This window comes from Symphalangus syndactylus, chromosome 12 (genome assembly GCF_028878055.3).
Source record: "Symphalangus syndactylus isolate Jambi chromosome 12, NHGRI_mSymSyn1-v2.1_pri, whole genome shotgun sequence".
Classification (NCBI taxonomy): Eukaryota; Metazoa; Chordata; class Mammalia; order Primates; family Hylobatidae; genus Symphalangus; species Symphalangus syndactylus.
The window spans coordinates 40,176,147-40,198,580 of NC_072441.2; the positions used below are offsets into that span (position 1 = coordinate 40,176,147).

Consider the following 22,434-nt stretch of genomic DNA (forward strand, 5'->3'; position numbering starts at 1 on the left):
CACACCATTCTCCTGCCTCAGCCTCTTAAGTAGCTTTTCTAGTTTCTTAAGGTGGAATTGTAGAATATTGATTTATAGCCATTTTCCTTCTCATATATATTTATATAAATTTCCCTCTAACCATTGATTAATTCTATCTTATAAGCTTTAATGTGTCATATTTTCATTATAATTTAGTTCAAAATATTTTTAGATTTATTTTATAGTTCCTGGTTCTAAAATTTATTATTTTTTATTTCAATAGGTTTTTGTGGAACAAGTGGTGTTTGGTTACATGAGTAAGTCCTTTAATGGTGATTACTGAGATTTTGGGGCACCTATCACCTGAGCAGTGTACACTGTGCCCAATGTATAGTCTTCTATCCCTCACCCCCCTCCCACCCTTTCCCCAGAGTCCCCACATTCCATTGTATCATTCTTACGCCTTTGCATCCTCATAGCTTAGCTCCCACTTATGAGTGAGAACACATGATGTTTGGTTTTCCATCCCTGAGTTACTTCACTTAGAATAATGGTCTCCAATTCCATCCAGGTTGCTGCAAAAGCATTATTTTGTTCCTTTTTATGGCTGAGTAGTATTCCACTGTCTATCTATCTATCATCTATCTATCTACACACACACACACACACACACACATATGTGTATAGATATATATGTGTGTGTGTGTGTGTATATATATATATATATATATATATATATATATATATATACACACATCACATTTTCTTCATCCAGTCGTTGATTGATAGGCATTTGGGCTGGTTCCATATTTTTGCAATTGCAAATTGTGCTGCTATAAACGTGTGTGCAGGTATCTTTTTCATATAATGACTTCCTCTGGGAAAAGAAGTGTCTCTAGCTCATTGAGGAGTGACCTTAGATTGTCTATTTATGCTCTTTCAGACTTTTTGATGTAGGCACTTAATGCTATGAACTTTCCTCTTAGTACCACCTTTGCTGCATCCCAGAGGTTTAGATAGGTTGTGTCACTATTGTCGTTCAGTTCAAATACTTTTTTAAATTTCCATCTTGATTTCATTGTTGACCCAATGATCGTTTGGGAGCAGGTTATTTAATGTCCATGTATTTTCATGGTACTGAGAGTTCCTTTTAGATTTGATATCCAGTTTTATTTCACTGTGGTCTGAAAGAGTACTTGCTATAATTTCAATTTTCTTAAATTGGTTGAGACTTGTTTTGTGGCCTGTCATGTGGTCTGTCTTGGAGAATGTCCCATGTGCTGATGAATAGAATGTACATTTTTCAGTTGTTGGGTAGAATGTTCTGTAAATATCTGTTAAGTCCATTTGTTGTAGGGTATAATTTAAGTCCGTTGTTTTTTTGTTGACCTTCTCTCTTGAGGGCCTGTCTAGTGCTATCAGTGGAATATTGACATCCCCCACTATTATTGTGTTGCTGTCTATCTCATTTCTTAGGTCTAATAGTAATTGTTTTATAAATTTAGGAGCTCTGGTGTTCAGTGCATATATATTTAGGATTATGATATTTTCCTGTTGGACTAATCCTTTTATCATTACATGATGTCACTTTTTTTTTAACTGCTGTTGCTTTCAAGTTTGTTTTGTCTGATATAATAGCTACTCCTGCTCACTTTTGGTGTCCATTTGCATGGAATACCTTTTTCCACCCCTTAACCTTAAGTTTATGTGAGTCCTTATGTGTCAGGTGAGTCTTTTGAAGATAGCATATAGTTGGATGATGAATTCTTATCCAGTCTGCTGCCATCCTCTATCTTTTAAGTGGAGCATTTAGGCCATTTACATTCAACATTAGTATTGAGATGTGAGGTACTATTCTACTCATTGTGCTATTTGTTTCCTGAACACCTTGAGTTTTTTTTCATTGTGTTGTTGTTTAATAGGTTCTGTGAGATTTATGCTTAAGGAGATTCTATTTTGGTGTATTTTAGAGATTTGTTTCAAGATTTAAAGCTCCTTTTAGCCGTTCTTGCAGTGCTGGCTTGGTAGTGGCAATTCTCTCAGCATTTGTTTGTCTGAAAAAGACCATATCTTTCCTTATTTATGAAGCTTAGTTTTGCTAGATACAAAATTCTTGACTGACAATTCATTTGTTTAAGGATGCTAAAGATAGGACCCCAATCTCTTCTAGCTTGCAGGGTTTCTACTTGGAAATATGCTGTTAATCTGATAGGTTTTCATTTATAGGTTACTTGATGTTTTTGCCTCACAGCTCTTAAGATTCTTTATTTCCTCTTGATTTAGATAACCTGATGACTATGTGCCTAGGTGATAATCTTTTTGCAATGAATTTCCCAGGTGTTCTTTGAGCTTCTTGTATTTGGATGTCTACATCTCTAGCAAGGCCAGGGAAGTTTTCCTCAACTATACCCTCAAATATGTTTTCCAAACTTTTAGAGTTCTCTTCTTCCTCAAGAACACCAATTATTCTTAGGTTTGGTCATTTAAAATAATCCCAAACTTCTTGGAGGCTTGCTCATTTTTTTAAGTTCTTTTTTCTTTTTCTTTGTGGATTAGATAAATTCAAAGCCTTGTCTTCGAGCTCTGAAGTTTTTTCTTCTACTTGTTCAATTCTGTTGCTGAAACTTTCCAGTGCATTTCACAATTCTGAGTATATCCCTCATTTCCAGAAGTTGTGGTTGTTTTTTATTTATGCTATTTCACTAGATATTTTTCCGTTTGTATTCTGTATCTTTTTTTTTATTTACTTAAGTTGGATTTCACCTTTCTCTGGTGCCTCCTTTATTGGCTTAACAGTCGACCTTCTGAATTCTTTTTCTGGCAATTTAGAGATTTTTATCCTCGTTTGGATCCATTGCTGGTGAGCTAGTGTGATCTTTGGGGGTGTTAAAGAATCTTATTTTGTCTTATTTCCAGAATCGTTTTTCTGGTTCCTTCTTATTTGGGTAGACTACATCAGAGGGAAGATCTGTGACTCAAGGGCTGCTATTCAGATTCTTTTGTTCCACGGGGGTGCCCCCTTGATGTGGTGCTCTCCCTTTTCCCCTAGGGATGTGGCTTCCTGAGAGCCAAACTACAGCGATTGTTATTTCTCTTCTGGATCTAGCCACCCAGTGGAGCTACCAGGCTTCGGGCTGGTACTGGGGAGTGTCTGCAAGGAGTCCTGTGATGTGATCCATCTTCAAGTCTCTTAGCTGTAGATACCAACACCTGCACTGGTGGAGGTAGCAAGGGAGTGGACTCTGTGAGGGTCCTTGGTTGTATTTTTGTTAAGTGTGCTGGTTTTGTTGGTTGGCCTCCAGTCAGAAGGTGGCACTTTCAAGAGCGCATCAGCTGCAGTAGTATAGGGAGGATCAAGCAGTGGGCAGGGCCATAGAGCTCCTAAGAGATTATGTCCTTTGTCTTTGGCTACCAGGGCAAGTAGAGAAAGACCATGGGGTTGGGGGTAGGGGCAGGGTTGGGCGCGTCTGAGCTCAGAGTCTCCTTGGCAGGGCTTGCTGCTGCTGTTGTAGGGGTTGGGAGTGTGGTTCACAGGCCAATGGAGTTATGTTCTCTGGAGAATTATGGCTGCCTCTGCTGTGTCACATAGATCACCAGGGAAGTGGGGGAAAGCCAGCAGCCACAGCCTCACCCAACTTCCATGCAGCCCACAGCCTGAAAGGCCAGTCTCACTCCCACTTTGCCCCCACAATAGCACCAAGTTTATTTCCAGGCAGCCAGTGAGCAAGGTTGAGAACTTGCCTCAGGCTACAAGCCTCCCAGCTGAGAAAAAAAAGCCTACTCACAGTTCCTCAGCTGTCCCATGGAGCTTGCAGCAGCAACCCAGGAAACCTCCTTCAAAGGGTCTGTGGATTCTCTCAGCATTCCTGGTATGTTCCTGTGGTAGTTATTGGAGCAAAAGCTCATGATATGGGACTCCACATTGCTCCGTCCGCCCAAGTGGGAGCTGCAAGTTAGTCCTGCCTCCTATCTGCCATTTTCTCCCTCCAAAAATCTATTTTTATCTATTAAATATTATTTATAAGTATTTTTAATTTCTAGTCAGTTGGGTTTTTTTCCTAAATATCTTTTTTTTTTTTTTAATAGAGTCTTGTTCTGTCACCCAGGTTGGAGTGGCATGATCTCTGCTCACTGCAACCTCTGTCTCCCGGGTTCAAGTGATTCTCCTGTCTCAGCCTCCTAAGTAGCTGGGATTACAGGAGCCTGCCACCATGCCCAGCTAATTTTTATATTTTTAGTAGAGATGGGGTTTCACCATTTTGGCCAGGTTGATCTTGAACTCCTGACCTCAGGTGATCTACCCACCTTGGCCTCCCAAAGTGCTAGGATTACAGGCGCGAGCCACTGAGCCCAGCCTTTTTCCTAATTATCTTTCTAATATCCCAACATTTGGAGATTTTTTTTGCCAATCTTGGGAAATGCAATTATTTAACAATAGAGCTATAGTTAATATATTGTGTGGTACCCAGATAATGAAACAATAAGCTCCATTGGTAATACGAGAGAATCTTCATTTTATCTCATCTTTTCAATCCTATGAATTAATGATTTAAAATTATTGTAGGCAAAAATAATAAAAAGATTAGTTTTACTTTACATTCCCTTACTAATTAATCTGAATATGTTGTAAACATGTTTATTGGCCATTGGTAATTCTTCTCTTGTGATTTGTCTGTTCTTATCTTTTGATATTTTATTGTTGGAAATCACATTTTTATTAATTTCTAAAAGTTCTTTCTATGTCACGCAGGAAAAAGAAGTCTTTGAGTATCGAATATACCATACAGTATTTTGCTTGGTATTTTAACATGAGTCATTTGAAATTAAAATTCTTATTTCTTGAAATGTTTACACTACCATATGTATACTATCAGAAAGGCTTAAATAAAAAATTTCAAATTAAACAAGCTCAAAATAGTGAAATCAAGTTATACTTCTAGCCTGGAAATGCAAATTTATGAAGTTTTAAGGTAATTAACTGTTTGTCTATAGAAGTTAAAGCAAATTTTATAAATATAGACAAAAACGAGTTTTAGGATTACATTCGGGTGACATTCTAGAAGTTTTCCTTGGCATTATTACAATGAAATTATTTTTTTTAAAAAAATTTCAATAGTTTTTGGGGAACAGGTGGTGTTTGGTTACATGGATAAGTTCGTCAGTGGTGATTTCTGAGATTTTGGTGCACCCATCACCCAAGCAGTTTACACTATACCCATTGTGTAGTCTTTTATCCCTCCCCTCCCCACAACCCTTTCCCGGAGTCCTCAAAGTCCATTGTATCATTCTTATGCCTTTGTATCCTCATAGCTTAGCTCCCACTTATGAATGAGAACATATAATATTTGGTTTCCCATTTCTGAGTTACTTCACTTAGAATAATGGTCTCCCACTCCATCCAGTTTGCTGTGAACGCTGTGATTTTTTTCCTTTTTGTGGCTGAGTAGTATTCCACAATGTATATGTACCACATTTTCTTTATCCGCTCATTGGTTGACAGGCATTTAGGCTGGTTCCATATTTTTGCAATTGCAAATTGTGCTGCTATAAACATGCATATGCAAGTTATTTTTCACAGAACGACTTCTTTTCCTTTAGATACCCAGTAGTGGGATTGCTGGATCAAATGGTAGTTTTACTTTTAGTTCTTTAAGGACTCTCCATCCTATTTTCCATAGTGGTTGTACTAGTTTACATTCCCGCCAGCAGTGTAGAAGTGTTCCCTTTTCACTACATCCATGCCAACATCTATTCTTTTCTGATTTTTTGATTATGGCCATTCTTGCAGCAGTAAGGTGGTATCTCATTGTGGTTTTAATTTGCATTTCCCTGACAATTAGTGATATTGAGCATTTTTTGCATGTTTGTCGGTCACTTGTATTTCTTCTTTTGAGAATTTGTCTATTCATATCCTTTGTCCACTTTTTAATGGGATTATTTTTATCTTGCTGATTTGAGTTTGAGTCAGTTTCACAGGCTTAACAGGAAGCATGACTGGGAGGCCTCAGGAAACTTACAATTACAGTGGAAGGCAAAGGGGAAGCAAGCACATCTTACCATGGCAGAGCAGGAGGACTGAGTGAGGGGGGGAACTGCCACACACTTTTAAATCATTGAATCTCATGAGAACTCACTATCCAGAGAACAGCAAGGGGGAAATGCACCCCATGATCCAATCACCTCCCACCAGGCCCCTCCCCCAACACGTGGGGATTACAATTTGAGATGAGATTTGGTTGGGGACACAGAACCAAACCGTATCAGGTGTGTGGGTTTCTATTCCTTTCTCCATGTGCATACCAACATATGTGAACCTATATACAGAGAAGTGTTTAATTACAAAAATAAACATGATTTTGTGACTTTTTTTCACCTAAATATAACGAATAAACTGCAAGCCAACAGAGATAGATCAAATTCATTCTTTAAATTGCTGTATATTTTTCCAGCTACAGACCCTGCTGTGACTCACTTCCTAAGAGGACTTCATTTGCCATTTGCTGCAACAGACCTGCTGACCTCAGAAAACCTTGAAGGGGCTCTCTAGTGAAGGGCTTTCCAATCTTTGTAGTTGGGAAAGAACTGCTGCTTGAGACTGAAAAGGTCTGGGAGTAAAACAGCTCCTCATAGAAAGTTATCAGATGGTAAGAGGTCTCACAGGCCCATGAGAAATGAAGCCACCACATCTCTTACCACTTAGTTTGCTACTGCCCAAGAGATGTGCACAACAGGGTGCTGGCAGATGCTGAGGAAACCACAGCTTGAGTAGGCCAGGAAAAGTTAAATTAATTTATGGAGCATGGGAAGAAAGATGACCAGCAGAACAGAAATAAGACAGATGTCTACTGAAGCAGAACCAATGGAAGAGACAAGATAATTTTAATGAAAAATATCATGGAATCATAGAACTAAAAAAAGATTTTCAGAAACTAAAAACTACCACATGATTTCTTAATTAAAAGTTCAATATCCAACAGAAAAAGAGAATGACTGACTTTGAAAATAACATTAGTGGTCAGAAAAATCGCTGGAGGAAATACCTCATAAGAGACCCAGTGCAGATAACCTGAGGGAAAAGACCAAGCTGCAGGGAGGTCAGATCCAGGAGCCAACTAAAGAGGAGGAAAGGAACATGAGAAGTAATAATAACATAGATAATGGAAGAAAATATTTACAACTTAGAAAGTACTGAGGGCCTGAATATCAAAGATAAAGGGAAAATCCTGCAGATCTTTTAGTACTCTGGGGAAATTGGCTTTCTGGCTGAAGGGCCTTGCTGACATTGGATTTAGGTCACATACCAGGTAGGCCCAATGTGTGTACCTAATGCTTCACATGGAAACAGTATTAAGCAGAGACTGTTAAACTCTAGCATTCAACAACTTTCTTTTGCCACGTTGTCACTAGGAGCTAAATACCAACCTTAGGAACTTTGTGGTAGTCTTTTCCTTCCACAGTCTGTCTAAAGCTGCAGGCACCAATTTTTAAATGCCATAAGCACAAATTACTTGGGTAACAATAAAAAATTAAAAATATGAGAAAGGAGGTATTTATGGGTAAGACAAATGCATTACTGTTAAAAGAAACTACTATCTTTATTTATGAAATGGATACAGAGGTAGTATGGTGAGTTAAGAGCAGAGCAGAGACTCCGGATGTCTGCCACTTACTAGCTGTGCGACCTTGGGCAAGTTACCTAAGCTTTCCATGTCTTAGTTTCCTGAAAATTAAATGAGTTAATATATTATCACAATTATTAACTCTGGCACATAGCAAGTGCTTAATCAATCATAGCAGCACTGCTGCTGGGCTGCTGCTATAGTGGGAAAATAGCACTGTACACAGAACTTTAATGTTGCAGACTTGAATTTAAATGCCAACTTTAAACTTAAGTTTCATACCACAGCCATGGTAATTAATCCTTTTTGCTTACATTTTTCATATCTAAAACAGGAATATGAATACCTGCCTCTTTCAACATCTGTCCATCTATCCACAAACATCAACTGAGTGCCCAGATATTTATATGACTAAGATACATTTCGGCCCTTAAGGAGCTCACAGTTTAGTGAGTAAAACTCAAGAGCTTTGCTTTCATGTGGGCATTTAAGGCTCCCTTTGCGTTAGGAGATAAAGAAAGGGCTGCAAGGGTCAAGTACGTTTTTAGTACCATGAGTATTAAGATTTTTTAAAAAGTGACACTAATCTTGTTAGCAATTGTTGGGTAAAAAGTGTGGCCAGTTCTGACACTCTGTATTTTGCTATTTTAAGAAAAATACTACAAAGAAATTGGGTCACTAGAAAGTAAGCATCTGTGGATGATATAACAGTCTTAAAAGTGAGGGGATCAGAGGGGACCAGGCCCCCATCTCTGATCAGAAAAAGAGCATAAAACATCTTAAAGAGATACTTCGGTTCATAGGCTGGAACTGTGTAGTTCACAACCTGACTTTTTTAGTGATCTTTTAAGACCTGAGTGTTCCTCTGAATCAACAGCTCTCAAGTCATTGTCCAAGAGGAGTCACTATTACTTGATCCTTTGTAAACCACGTCATCCCCTTTTAGAGTATCCTGCCTTGGCACACACAGTGGGAGATTATAGCAAACAAGTTCTTTTTCAACTTGGAAAACTTCATCCCAATACTAAAGACCTTATTTTAAACCTTCTTGATGTTAAGAGTGCTTATTTTGATCATCCCCATGTGAGTTGGCCATGGAAAGGGTGGGATAAGCTGTTCCCCTTTAATCTTTTATTTAACTAAGGGGCTCTAGAATGTCTAAAATAATAATAATAATATCAGATAATCATTAGTATAAAATGAATAAAAGAGACTACAAATTGAAGACGGCCTGAATGTCTATTCTTTATAAAGAAAGAACGTATGACCACATTTTCATCTGTCATTAGCAGCTGGTACTTAATAGCGATGACTTAAAATTGTATACTTAAAACCTAACAGAAATTATAATGGCAACTCAGCATATACTTGAAACAATATTAAGTGTAGTATATTGAGACATTTAGTAGCTTTAGAAAGTATGTAATTACACCATTATTAAAAATTAAAATTCAGAATATTTTACATTATATTTATATATCACAATACAAAACAATTATATACATTATTTAAAATCATATTGACCAAGACTTACCACAAATTCACTTGATTGAATGGTGGCTACAAACATCACAAAGAATGAATCTGACTTCCATGTGTATGTGTGAGAAAAATATTCTAACCAATTTAATTTTAAAATAAATTAAACCAGAGATAAATAAGAATTATCCGGCAAACAGGAATAGTAACAACTATCCTATTTTAAAGTTTCAGTTAGATAAATTATGTTTCAAAAATCTTTAGATAAAAACCTCTAATACTACTACCTGGTAGTATTAGATGTAACTGGTAGTATATTTATTTTTTTACCTAATCACATTTTAGACTCATAATAAAAATCTCCTAGAGAAAATAAGTTTGACAATTTATTCAAACATTGTTACATAAGAAGTTTTAAGAAACTGTAAATAATTCTTAATACTCTCATTTTGATTTTCCGACTTCTCAAGACTATTTTGTACTTCTTTCAAACACACTTCCTGATGTTGTGCTTTCTAAAGAAAAAAGGAAAAAAATACAGATAAGTAATAATAGCATTCATTCCAAAGGACCAGAATCATAATACTAAAAACAAATATACAATAACTAGATAATTTTTTGATTTTTTAAAAGAATACTCACATCTGATGTGTTTATTCTTAGAGCTCACTCTTCTTTAAAATTAATAATTAAAGCACACACGGTTGATCTTCACTGATATAATTTATAATACACATTCATTTAGCCCCAAATTATTACATATTTAACATGATTAACTTAATAGGTTCTTTAACAACTGTCATAATTTCACATGTAACATGATATATTTTCATACTAGTTTTTGCCATTTTCTGTCTAAAAATTCACATTTTATTCCAAAATAATTAAATGCCTTAAAAGTTGATAGAATTCTAGTTTTGATAATGTGAACATTTTATTTTTAGAATCCCTTAAAAAATAAAAAGAATTCTTCATATTACAGTGGTTCTTTGAGGAAAAAATTTAAAACCGCAATACATTTTTTTTTAACTAAGGTGCATATGAATTCCTGAGTAGGTGAGTTCACTGACAATGCTTTAGATAAAGACAGGTTGCAAATATCATCTAGCTTCCAATTAAAATATAGACACCTAGATAGAAAAGAGAGAAATTTTACATCCTTCATATCAGGTGTTCAATGACACCTGATACCTTCTGAAACTGAGCAATGCCCAGCTCAGCAAATGGGGCAGGTAAAAAACAATGAGCTAGGCTGGGCAGTACAAAGTCACAGGATGAATACAATGAATTTTACTCAACAATTTGGAAAGAAAAATCGTAACACATACTTATTTTGTAGGGTAGAATGTAAAATGTCAATGGATTTTAGCATAATACATAAGACTTCAAAGACATTTCAGGCTTCAGGAGGGGTGCCTTGGATTAAGCTGCTGAGGTCATCCTCAGATCTGTACATCCATTCTGCACCACCCCATTAGGGTACTTGGACAGAAAATACAAAAAGGCCTGCAGGTGAGCAGGGCACTGTGAGAGACACCAGGGATATAGACGACTATGCTTTCAGAGTGCTTACAATTCAAATGGGGCTGAAGCAGGTATATTAAATAAATACTGCCCACTTAACTGTTCCCTGGAAGGCATAACACACAAACTCATTTTTCAGCAATGTTTAAATCTATGCTTAGAATTCTAGAATTTTACTAGTACAAAAATTATCAGGTTTAACAAAACATCAGATCTTTTTTTTAAATTTTTCTTTATTATACTTTAAGTTCCGGGATACATGTATAGAACGTACAGGTTGGTTACATAGGTATACACGTGCCATGGTGGTTCGCTGCACTCATCAACCCGTCATCTACATTAGGTATTTCTACTAATGCTATCCCTCCCCCAGCCCCCCACGCCCTGACAGGCCCTGGTGTGTGATGTTCCCTGCCCTGTATCCATGTGTTCTCATTGTTCAACTCCCACTTATGAGAACATGTGGTGTTTGGTTTTCTGTTCTTGTGTTAGTTTGCTGAGAATGATGGTTTCCAGCTTCGTCCACGTCCCTGCAAAGGACGTGAACTCATCCTTTTTTATGGCTGCATAGTATTCCATGGTGTGTATGTGCCACATTTTCTTTATTCAGTCTATCATTGATGGGCATTTGGGTTGGCTCCAAGTCTTTGCTATTGTGAATAGTGCCACAATAAACATATGTGTGCATGTGTTTTTATAGTAGAATGATTTATAATCCTTTGGGTATATACCCAGTAATAGGATTGCTGGGTTAAATGGTATTTCTGGTTCTAGATCCTTGAGGAATCGCCACTGTCTTCCACAGTGGCTGAACTAATTTACACTCCCACCAACAGTGTAAAAGCATCCTATTTCTCCACATCCTCTCCAGCATCTGTTGTTTCCTGACTTTTTAATGATTGCCATTCTAATTGGTGTGAGATGGTATCTCACTGTAGTTTTGATTTGCATTTCTCTAAATGACCAGTGATGATGAGCTTTTTTTCATATGTTTTTTGGCTGCCTAAATGTCTTCTGTTGAGAAGTGTCTGCTCATATTTTTTGCCCACTTTTTGATGGGGTTTTTTTTTCTTGTAAATTTAAGTTCTTTGTAGATTCTGGATATTGGCCCTTTGTCAGATAGATAGATTGCAAAAATTTTCTCCCATTCTGTCGGTTGCATGTTCATTCTGATGATAGTTTCTTTTGCTGTGCAGAAGCTCTTTAGTTTAATTAGATCCCATTTGACAATTTTGGCTTTTATTGCCATTACTTTTGGTGTTTTAGTCATGAGGTCTTTGTCCATGCCTATGTCCTGAATGGTATTGCCTAGGTTTTCTTCTAGGGTTTTTAGTCTTACATTTAAGTCTTTAATCCATCTTGAGTTAATCTTTGTATAAGGTGTAAGCAAGGGATCCAGTTTCAGTTTACTCCATATGGCTAGCCAGGTTTCCCAACACCATTTATTAAATAGGGAATCCTTTCCCCATTGCTTGTTTTTGTCAGGTTTGTCAAACATCAGATGGTTGTAGATTTGTGGTGTTACTTCTGAGGCCTCTGTTCTGTTCCATTGGTCTATATATCTGTTTTGGCACCAGTAGCATGCTATTTTGGTTACTGTAGCCTTGTAGTATAGTTTGAAGTCAGGTAGCGTGATGCCTATAGCTTTGTTCTTTTTGCTTAGGATTGTCTTGGTTATGTGGGCTCTTTTTTGGTTCCATGTGAAATTTGAAGTATTTTTTTCTAATTCTGTAAAGAAAGTCAATGGTAGCTTGATGGGGATAGCATTGAATCTATCAATTACTTTGGGGAGTATGGCCATTTTCATGATCTTGATTCGTCTTATTCATAAGCATGGAATGTTTTTCCATTTGTTTGTGTCCTCTCTTATTTCCTTAAGCAGTGGTTTGTAGTTCTCCTTGAAGAGGTCCTTCACATCCCTTGTAAGTTGGATTCCTAGGTATTTTATTCTCTTTGTAGCAATTGTGAATGGGATCTATTTATTTTACTAGCTTTAGCCAAGTACTAGGGACATTACAGCAAAACCCACCTCATTTATTTTTTCAGATGCTTCAATTACACAAAAAATAGCTCACATATTTTACAATATCAGAAAGTCAAACGGTGAGTTAAAAAAAAGTTTAGAAATAAATGGAAGACCTGTGCTAAATTAAAGGTGATCAATGTTTTGTTCTGATTAAGTTGTCAAGAAACTTTTGATGGCAATAAAATCAAATTGTGCATGTCAAAAATCATTTAACTCTTGAATCTTTTAGGTTTTCAACTTTTTAGACACTTGGGAATAAAAAAAATAGATTTCATGGAGTCTTTGGATCCTGGAAAAAACACAGTATCATTATTCTCTATGTCATTATCTAGTAGACAGTTATTACGTAATTTAACCATGAGTAATGCTAGCTTTCAGAATATTCTATGCCAATTGACCGTTTCATGAGTATTCAGGAAAAAAAAAAAACAGAAGAATAATTAAACACAGTCAATTTGGTATTTTCATTTCATGGCTGCGTGGACTAAAGCATCCATCTCACATGTATATCTAACAATACTGAATGTTTAATACAAAATTATAACTTTCTAAAACAAAATATTAATTATTCAAGACAGATATAAAACTCACTTGTAATAACAGTTTAAATTGTGTTTATCTTTAAAAAATGAAAAATTCATATCAGGATGAAATCAAGTAGATTATATCTGTAATTTTCATTAAGCAGTTGTCATTGCAAAAGTAATATGTAGGGAAAGGGCCTGATGAGATTTGATAAGATTTGAGGACAATGCAATACATGCTATCCAAGGAGGCAGAATAATAAATTATTTGGCATAACATTTTTATTTTTTATGTCTTATATTGCTTGTCATTTCTAATATTATCAGTAAAACAATAGCCTTGATTCACTCACTTTGTATTTTCTACATGGTAAGAATGTTAAATGTTATCTTTTATAATATGTTAAGCCATGCTTATACTTACACTGTTCATTTTGCAAACAAGTTGATTTTGTTCTTCATTTTTCTTTCTAAGCTCAGTTTCCAGATCTAATATTTTAATTTGTAAAGCACTCTCTCTAGATGACATTTTCTCTATTTCTTCAGCAACCTATAATTTTTATCGAGAGTAAAATAAAGTGCTTTCTTTAAAATATGATTTAAAGCCTTGACAATTATATTGTACCTTTTTTCTAAACAGATATTACTTGTATGTTATATCCAAGTTTAAAGATGTTCTATCTTGAAGAAGCACTTATAGTGTAAGTATGTACTATACTTATCTTCGCAGCATTAAATATCTGCAAAATTGGCTTGAGATGGAAGAGATGTATACATTTTCACTGCTCCGTGACTTAGGTAGGTGTTTCCTCCAACAATATATTTTAAAAACAGACTGAGACCAGTTACCATTTTTATAGCTTTTATATTCACCAGGGTGTTAAGAGCAGTGACGGAACATAGAAATTTCTTGTTAAATACTCATTATACACTTGGATTAATAGAATTGGGAGTAGGAATTGGTATACACACTGCCTACAAACACACACACACAAACACAGAGACTGGTTCTTCACCTATTCACTTCCAAACTCGTCTGAATTTGAATTTTCATATTTCTCCGATTACTTATTTTAGCAGGAAGTCTAGCTTAGTTATGTTCATCTAAGGAATCAGATATGTGGAAGCCTATTTGTAAGAATGCTGGGCTGGAGCCACTAGAATGAGAGTAGAGGCAGGGACTGATCCAAACAAGGAGCCAGTGGAAAGGACTGTCCTCCAACCTAATTCCTATGAACTTGGTTCTAAGTTATTATAAAGATTTCTTCTGTACATATTCCAAGCACAATTATGCATGAGAGATGCCAGTGTGATCTGAAGCTATGGGAGAAAGGGCCCTTAGGACAAACATTGATGCCCTTGGCGCCGTCCCCTCAGTGTGGGCAATGGTAACAGGGCAGTGATGGCACTCTCACGTGGGCAGAAACTACAGATAGCCCCATATTCCACTGTAGCAGGAGAGAAAGGAGGGGGCAGACATACCTCTGGGACTCTGAACTCTTCCATTCAGGAAGGAATCTGAGAGCATACCTGGCATTTCCAAAATGCACTTAGGCTGAACCCTACCAGACTATGAGAGTGCTGAGAGCTAAGGCCAGGTCTTATTCATCTTTGCATCTCAAGCACTAGCAGATTGCCTGATACTGAAGTATTCATTGAATGCTAACCTAATGGATGTAACTGAAATTTAATATTGTATGTATTTATCTATGCAACAATATTTGTCAAAAGGGACTTGAACTTTACAGCTCACTGAATCCTGATCAAAACAAAAATTTTCAATTATTTGCAGATTCAATTTGGTTGTATATAAAAAAGGTATGGGAGGAGATTATGTCTTCAAAGTGTTTTCCATCTCTGCCCTTTCCCCAGCCACATTACCATTTATCTAGTGAAGTAACTCTAGCCTAGCAATATATCTGTTTTGCTTGAAAGGGAAGATAGTTAAATAACAAAAATGTAATTGCTCCCTTCACCCTGTCATCAGGACAAAAACAATAACTACAGGTTCGGCAAGATGTTTAAAAAGATGACTCTTCGGTAAATGAATTAAAAAGTTTCTAAATAAAGGTCATGCATACCTTTTGTCTTCCTTCTTCTAAAGCGGCTTCCAGTTGTCTGGCCAAAGCTGTATATTCTGCAGATTTCTCTTTAAACTTAAGATTGCTGTGCTTAAGACATTCTTCTTGATTTGCCAGCTTCTTCTCAAGTTCTTTATTTTCTGCGTCCATCTGTTCTAATTTTCTTTTTACAGAAAACATATATTTTAAAATTTTAGTGTGCAGAGAAGTACGCAGCAGCAATGTTAAGTAATTTAATACTTACTGTTGAAGGTTTTCACACTTCAACTGAATAAGATAGTTTTCCTCTTCCAGAGAAAGCTTTGTCAGAAGATTGTGATTTCCATCAACCTAAAAGAAAAAGAAAAAGTTTTCTTAGTCACTTTCTTCACAATCAACTTCCAAAGAAATCCACATAATTTATTGTTAGAACAACCACAAGCAACGAGAAGGTATAAATGTTACTACTCTTACACAGAAAGACACCAAGAAAATGTTATATTGTTAAAATGAAGTTTTAAATTCCTGGCTATGTTGCCTGTATTGGAAAATAACCAGCTAAAAAAAATTCAGGATGACGGCAGTTAAAACACTTTGAACAACACCTTATTAAAGAAAGATATTTATTTTGTTAAGTTGAAATAGGAAAATTTTAAGCAGTATTAATCTCCTATTTTTTGATACCTAGGGTTTCTCTTATGGTTTTCTGTTTCACCTAAAAATACCGATTAATAATTGAGTATATGTGAGGCCAAAACTGTAAGTAAAATACATATTTTTTTGAGAAGCAAAGTGAAGTAAACAAATCAACCAAAGACACACTCACCCATGCCAAGATAGAATATTCTTCCCACTGCTTCAAAATCTGCTCTAAATAATGTAAGAAGCTTTAAGGAAAAAATTTTTTTCTCATAATTTGAATTGGTAATTTAGGCTAATCTATGTCATTTGATATTTTACTAGAAAAATCTCTTCTCAGGAATTTAAACTCTAAAATTTTGTCTGCATATTTTTATCTAACTTTTAAGTTCAGGGGTACAAATGCAGGTTTGCTACACAGGTCAGCTTGTGTCATGGGGGTTTGTTGTACACATTATTTCATTGACCAGGTATTAAGCCTAGTACCTGTTAGTTATTTTTCCTGACCCTCCCCCTCCTCCCACTCTCCACCCTCTGAAAGGCCCCAGTGTGTGTTGTTCTTCTCCATGTGTCCACGTGTTCTCATCATTTAGTTCCCACTTACTAAGTGAGAAAAGGCAGTATTTGGTTTTTTGCAAAATTAGAATCCCGATTATATTTGGAAGATAGACAGGGAATGCTTCCTAAAACTGTCTTGAAAGTAAAAGAAAAAAGACTTGTTGCCATCCTTGGACTGCTCCTTTAAAAAAAAATTCATTAATTGAAAAAATATTGAGTGCTTGCTATGTGCTAGGCATTGAGCTAGGACAAGGCTATGTGGCTACTAACAGGATACACCTGATCCACATTCTGATGGTATAAAATGTAAAACAGGAAAAAAAACAGACTGAAAAATATCCCAAAAAACTTGACGTACAATTCTAATTAAAATAAATTCAATTTTTGTAATGTAAGTTTCAATAATTTACCTTATCCTTACATCAAGGAACATATATGTAAGTATAACTTTGCTCCTTCTCTCATTCCATTACCATGTCTTCAAATGTCTATAGATTGGCAAGAATAAACTAAAATAGGAATTTTAATTACCAATTTTTCACCATAAAATACTAAAAAAATACCTTGCAAAACAGTATTATAGTATCTGCATGAAAATGATGTTTTACGAACTAAGTGGATGAGAATTTAAAAATCAAGCCCTGACATGAGTGCCCTCAACTGGTGAAATCATTCCAAAGCATTCTTTTAACGCATTTAGCAAAACTCAGAAGGACGGCTGGACACCTGTCCCTGAAGCTCCCTAATGGTATGTTCCTGGTCTGCACACTTCCCCTTGCAGCACTGCAGACTCTCCTGACACTCGTGAAGCCTCCGTTCCGCCGCCGTCAAGGAATCGCAGACACGCTCTAACTCCTTCAGATGAGACTCCATCTGGCCTCTCATCTGAGTTGTGGCAGTAGGGAAATAAGTGCAAGATCACACATTCAGCATTAACATTTTTATTATCTTAAATACTAGATATGCTTGTAACATAAGTATTTTAGGTATAATAGCTTTAAATAAGAACACAACTGAATAAATGTTAATTTAAACTCTGTTAAATAAGAATGTATAACTAAAAAGCGGGGTAGACTTTAGTTTTCAAAAAGTTTGTTGAGCACATAAATAGGGTAAATTAGCTGACAGGGTGGATGTTTAACTAATTTTTAAAAGCAAATTTTTTAAATCCTGGCATTATATTCAAGCATAGATTATCACTAATAATCATTACTAATAAAGCTGTAGTTGTCTACTGTCCAGCTATAGGTTCTAAAGGAACTGTCACTTTTAGTCATTCAATCTTATAACTCAGATACTTACCTAAATTAGAGCAGCTTGCTTCACTCATCTTAGCCAAAACTGATAGGGTTTACTGTATATTATTTAAAAATAGCCAGTATCATCAGTTCTCACTTGCCTTTAATTTGGCCATTAATGTTACTATCAACAAATCTCTCTAATTTCATCTACATTAATCTGTTTTGGCTACTGCAGTTCCTCACTGCAGCACTTTTGTGGAGATGTGAAAAGCAGCAACCTTAAGAAATGTTTGCACTGCTAACTACAAAAAATAGCCAGACTCTTTCCCTGAGACAGGAACATCTAATAGTTTCTGTGTAGTATCTGGCATTCTTGATCAGGAAATATAAAACCAGAACAAAGGATCCCTTAGTGTCTCTAAAACATCTTAGAGGCCATGAGAAAACCAGGAGACTTAAAACAGTGAAGTAAGAAAAAGAAAAATTTCATTTAAAAAAAATAGTTGTCTTGTTAAATACCAGTAAGAAAACACTGTGACCTCACAGTATCTGAAAAAGACAGGCTCCAGCCCTTTCTGTCATTTGAACAGGATTGTAAAATATGCTTTTATTTACAGTGCTGCCTAGCAGAAAAGGAGACATTTGCACTAGTATGTTTCATGAGCAAATGAGACCAAAAGACATGAAATGGTTTATTCGCTGGCCTGCTAAAAATAGGTGAAAAGTAATTCCATGAAAGCAGTAAGTTGTGCATTCAGTGGGCTATCTTTATTTCTGTATAACTGGAGGATGCTTGCTCTGGCTGACCTCTTCTTCACATTATTGCCTTGCTCTGACTTCTCAATCCTAAGATAGGGGAGCAACCCAGAGAGAGTAACCTTATTAGATTCAGATGGAAGCGACCACTAACATCGCATGACCTCTGCTGCCAGGAGTCAGCATCCTACAACTTTCACTGCTTCTTTACCAAAACAACAAAAAACCCAAACAGAGATGCGGTTTCATTTAAAAACTTTAAAACATTCACAAAAACATCATAACTTGCCAACACTGGCCTTCCCTTCATTCTGTTGCAACAGAACAAATAATAGGAAATGATGGTTTTTTAAAAGATATTATTTTTCTTTAAAAATGCATTTAGCAGATATTGGCTTTGCTTTTTCAGACGTAAAAGATTTATAACCAGAAAAAAAGAGTGAGATTAAAAATGAGAGGTACTTAGGTTTGTATACTTATGATTGATAACCATTTTTTGAGCTATTTAAAGTCCGCTCTTGCATCAGAAAAATTAAACATTTATGCTATTTTCCAAATATTAACAAAAAAGTGAAAAAACATTCACATAAACAAACAACATTCCCAGCCTGGAAGAAACATTATTTCCTTGGAAAACAAACTCTTAGGTTCAGACTAGTCCTTAGCCTAAGTATGAACTAGAGAAAATGACCAAAATGAATGAATTTGTGTACTATTCATAAAGTAAAAAATATATAAAATATTAATTATTTTATTTGAATTCCAAACGTACCTTCGCTACATTTTTATTTTTGGTTTTTGTTATTTGGTTATTTTTATGTAGCAAATTTTCGCATCTGCTTTTTATTATTTCAGCTGCTTCTTGCAACTTTTGTACCTGAAAATAAAGTATGAGAGAAACGTATTATTTTTAGAATCATAACATGAGATAAAAATCTAAAATTTGGCCGGGCGCGGTGGCTCACGCCTGTAATCCCAGCACTTTGGGAAGCCGAGGCTGGCAGATCACGAGGTCAGGAGATCAAGACCATCCTGGATAACACGGTGAAACCCCGTCTCTACTAAAAATACAAAAAAATAGCCGGGTGTGGTGGCGGGCGCCTGTAGTCCCAGCTACTCAGAGAGGCTGAGGCAGGAGAATGGCGTGAACCCGGGAGGCAGAGTTTGCAGTGAGCCGAGATCGCGCGACTGCACTCCACCCTGGGCCACAGAGCGAGATTCCGTCTCAAAAAAAAAAAAAAAAAATCTAAAATTAAAAATTTCATTTTAAACAAGCCATTATTTTCTTTTCTTTTTTTTTTGAGACAGAGTCTTGCTCTGTCGCCCAGGCTGGAGTGCAGTGGCGCAATCTCGGCTCACTGCAAGCTCCGCCTCCCGGGTTCACGCCATTCTCCTGCCTCAGTCTCTCCGAGTAGCTGGGACTACAGGTGCCCGCCACCACGCCCGGCTAATTTTTTGTATTTTTAGTAGAGACGGCGTTTCACCGTGGTCTCGATCTCCTGACCTCGTGATCCGCCCGCCTTGGCCTCCCAAAGTGCTGGGATTACAAGCGTGAGCCACCGCGCCTGGCCACAAGTCATTATTTTCCTATCGATATCCTTGATTGGTTCATCTAATGTTATTCCTTCTTTAAATATGGAATCACTCAGTGCTCTACTCTAACCCACAATCTTTGTCTGATTTACCTGTCTTCTCTCATCAATACTTCTAAACTCTCCACTTGAGCTTTGAAGACTACAAAGATTTTCATTTGCAGATCACTGTCACTTCAAAGAATCAGTCTCTGGTCCAAACTAGCTTCCACTTAAATTATTTTTCCCACCAAATCAAAATCTACTAAAAAAAAAAAAGAAAAGAAAAGATTCTAGGCCCTGCACCCAGAATATGGTCACTCAACCAAATACCAATATAAAAAATAACAGTATTTCTGCTGAGGGATTAAACCCAAATAACCAGCTGGAAGACCCTGATGAATAACAGGTCCCACAGTCCACCACAACCTCCATTCCTACCTCAGATCTGGACGACTGAAATATTCTAACTGGATGTCTCAACTCTAATTTTCCTATCTAATCCATCAAGATGCAGTCCCTTCCTACTTGCCCACACTTTGCCCCCCTAAAGCTTTCATCCTTAGTTCATTCTTCTTTCTTTTTTTTTCTGACATGAAGTCTTGCCCTGTTGCCCAGGCTGGGAGCACATTGGTGCAGTCTCCGCTCACTGCAACCTCCACGTCCTGGATTCAAGCAATTCTCCTGTCTCAGACTCCTGAATAGCTGAGACTACAGGTGCATGTCACCACACCTGGCTAATTTTTGTATTTTTAGTAGAGACAGGGTTTCACCATGGTGGCCAGGCTACTCTCGAACTCCTGACTTCAAATGATCCGCCCACCTCGGCCTCCCAGTAGATTACAGGTGTAAGCCACTACGCCCAGCCAGTTCATTATTCCTTAATTCAAAGTCTCTCTGACCAGTGTGTTAACCATCATGCAAGGACCTGCATAAGTCCCATCTTATGAAGTTTTTTCTTGAATACTACATTTCCAAAAAATAAAGGTTTTCTATAAATTACCATTGAACACATGGTCTATTTCATATATATTGTCATATGTTCTTTTCTTGGTCTTTCACGTGAATAATCTGAATTATACTTTATTTCTTGAGAAAGGAGGCATAAGGAACTTTAATGACCCTAGAAGGGAGTCATTAATCTAAATCAATACCATTAAATATACATGATGACAAACAAATAAAACCAAGATTAACAAGAATACATTAAAGGTCACATTATACCTATGTAATTAATTTTAAATATATTTTTAGGAATATCCAGTATATCCATATGCAGTGTTTGAATCAGGAATCAGCAGAATCATCTATTTATAAAGATGTGTGGGACCTTAAAAAATATTTGAGACACACCATATTATAACCCACAATGATAGCCCCACCTCTCTTCAGTTCTGTTTATTTAGATTACAAACAATAGTGTTTTAAATTGTCTACCAATTTTAGTAAACACTAAAATAAATGCAGTAGTCACCTGAGTTTTATACATTTCAATAAGGGTTTTCTGTTTTTTTTCTACTTCTTGCAATTCTAACAGTTCATTTTCAACAGAGACAACTTCATCCTTCAAAGCAGCAAGTGTAGTCTAGCAAAAAACATACAGATTTTATAAATCATTAGAATACGTTTATACTCCAGTGCTACAGAATTATTATAAAAACATAACTCATGTATTAACAAAGTTGATAAAATATTTTTTATTGCATGCAATACCATCTAAAATTTAGGAATTTCACAGTTAGTGACTAATACTTATCAACAACCTTATTAAGATTTACACAGGACATATGATTTTTAAAACTTTTTAAATTTACTGACAAAAAAACTTGGAAATGTTCCTAGATATGAGAAATCAATAGAATATAGAGGTTACTAGAAAAGAAAAATACACAAAAATCATACTTAGTACATGATAAAGGTTAGATTTTTAAATCAATGGAGGAAACATGGACAACTAAATAAATGGCAATAAGACAACCGTTTAACTATTAGGAAAAAAAAAACAGGTTAACTACCTGCCTCAGCCCAACACTAAAGAAGCATCAAATGAATTAAATAAAAACTTTAAAAATTTTCAAAGACAATTCAGATAAAACTGTATTTCATTTCAGGATAGCAAAAGTCCTAAAGAGCATAAAATTAAAAGAAGATACGTAGAAATGTAAAAGTCTGAGATTTTATCTTCCTTGCAAGCTTACTAGTTAGCCTACTGCAATTTCATGGATGATAACAGAAGTTACAAGATTCCTAGGTCAGACAGGGGACTTATTACTCACAGCAATAAGAGCAGCAAGACTGTCAGCATTTGTATCAGTTTGCTGAGCCCCAATTCCCACACAGCAACCCAAAGAGGCCAGGTGGCAAATGTATATGCAGTCAAATGCATTACGGAAGAACAAACCTGAGTTTAGGGAACCCAAATTTCTTACAGCAGGCAGTGAGATGCCTACCCATACTCCTAAGGGAGACACGGTTA

At 36.2% G+C, this 22,434-nt stretch overlaps 1 protein-coding gene across 40 annotated transcripts in view; it reads right to left on the bottom strand.

Moving 5' to 3' along the window:
• Positions 1-8,800: 8,800 nt before the first annotated feature.
• Positions 8,801-22,434, bottom strand: part of ODF2L (outer dense fiber of sperm tails 2 like) — a 48,152-nt gene continuing 34,518 nt past the window's right edge. For 9 of the 40 annotated variants that reach the window (XM_063624271.1, XM_063624270.1, XM_063624304.1 and 6 more), the window contains 8 exons: positions 21,433-21,543; positions 19,160-19,264; positions 17,117-17,275; positions 16,020-16,058; positions 15,459-15,544; positions 15,215-15,377; positions 13,558-13,683; positions 8,801-9,574 (listed from right to left, as the gene is read on the bottom strand). In XM_063624271.1, the coding sequence (XP_063480341.1) occupies positions 9,446-9,574; positions 13,558-13,683; positions 15,215-15,377; positions 15,459-15,544; positions 16,020-16,058; positions 17,117-17,275; positions 19,160-19,264; positions 21,433-21,543 (918 nt within the window). In that variant the 3' untranslated portion in view covers positions 8,801-9,445. Of the gene's footprint in view, positions 9,575-10,807; positions 12,899-13,557; positions 13,684-15,214; positions 15,378-15,458; positions 15,545-16,019; positions 16,059-17,116; positions 17,276-19,159; positions 19,265-21,432; positions 21,544-22,434 lie in introns of those variants that run through there. The other 31 variants (XM_063624276.1, XM_063624277.1, XM_063624288.1 and 28 more) reach the window with 8 other exon arrangements.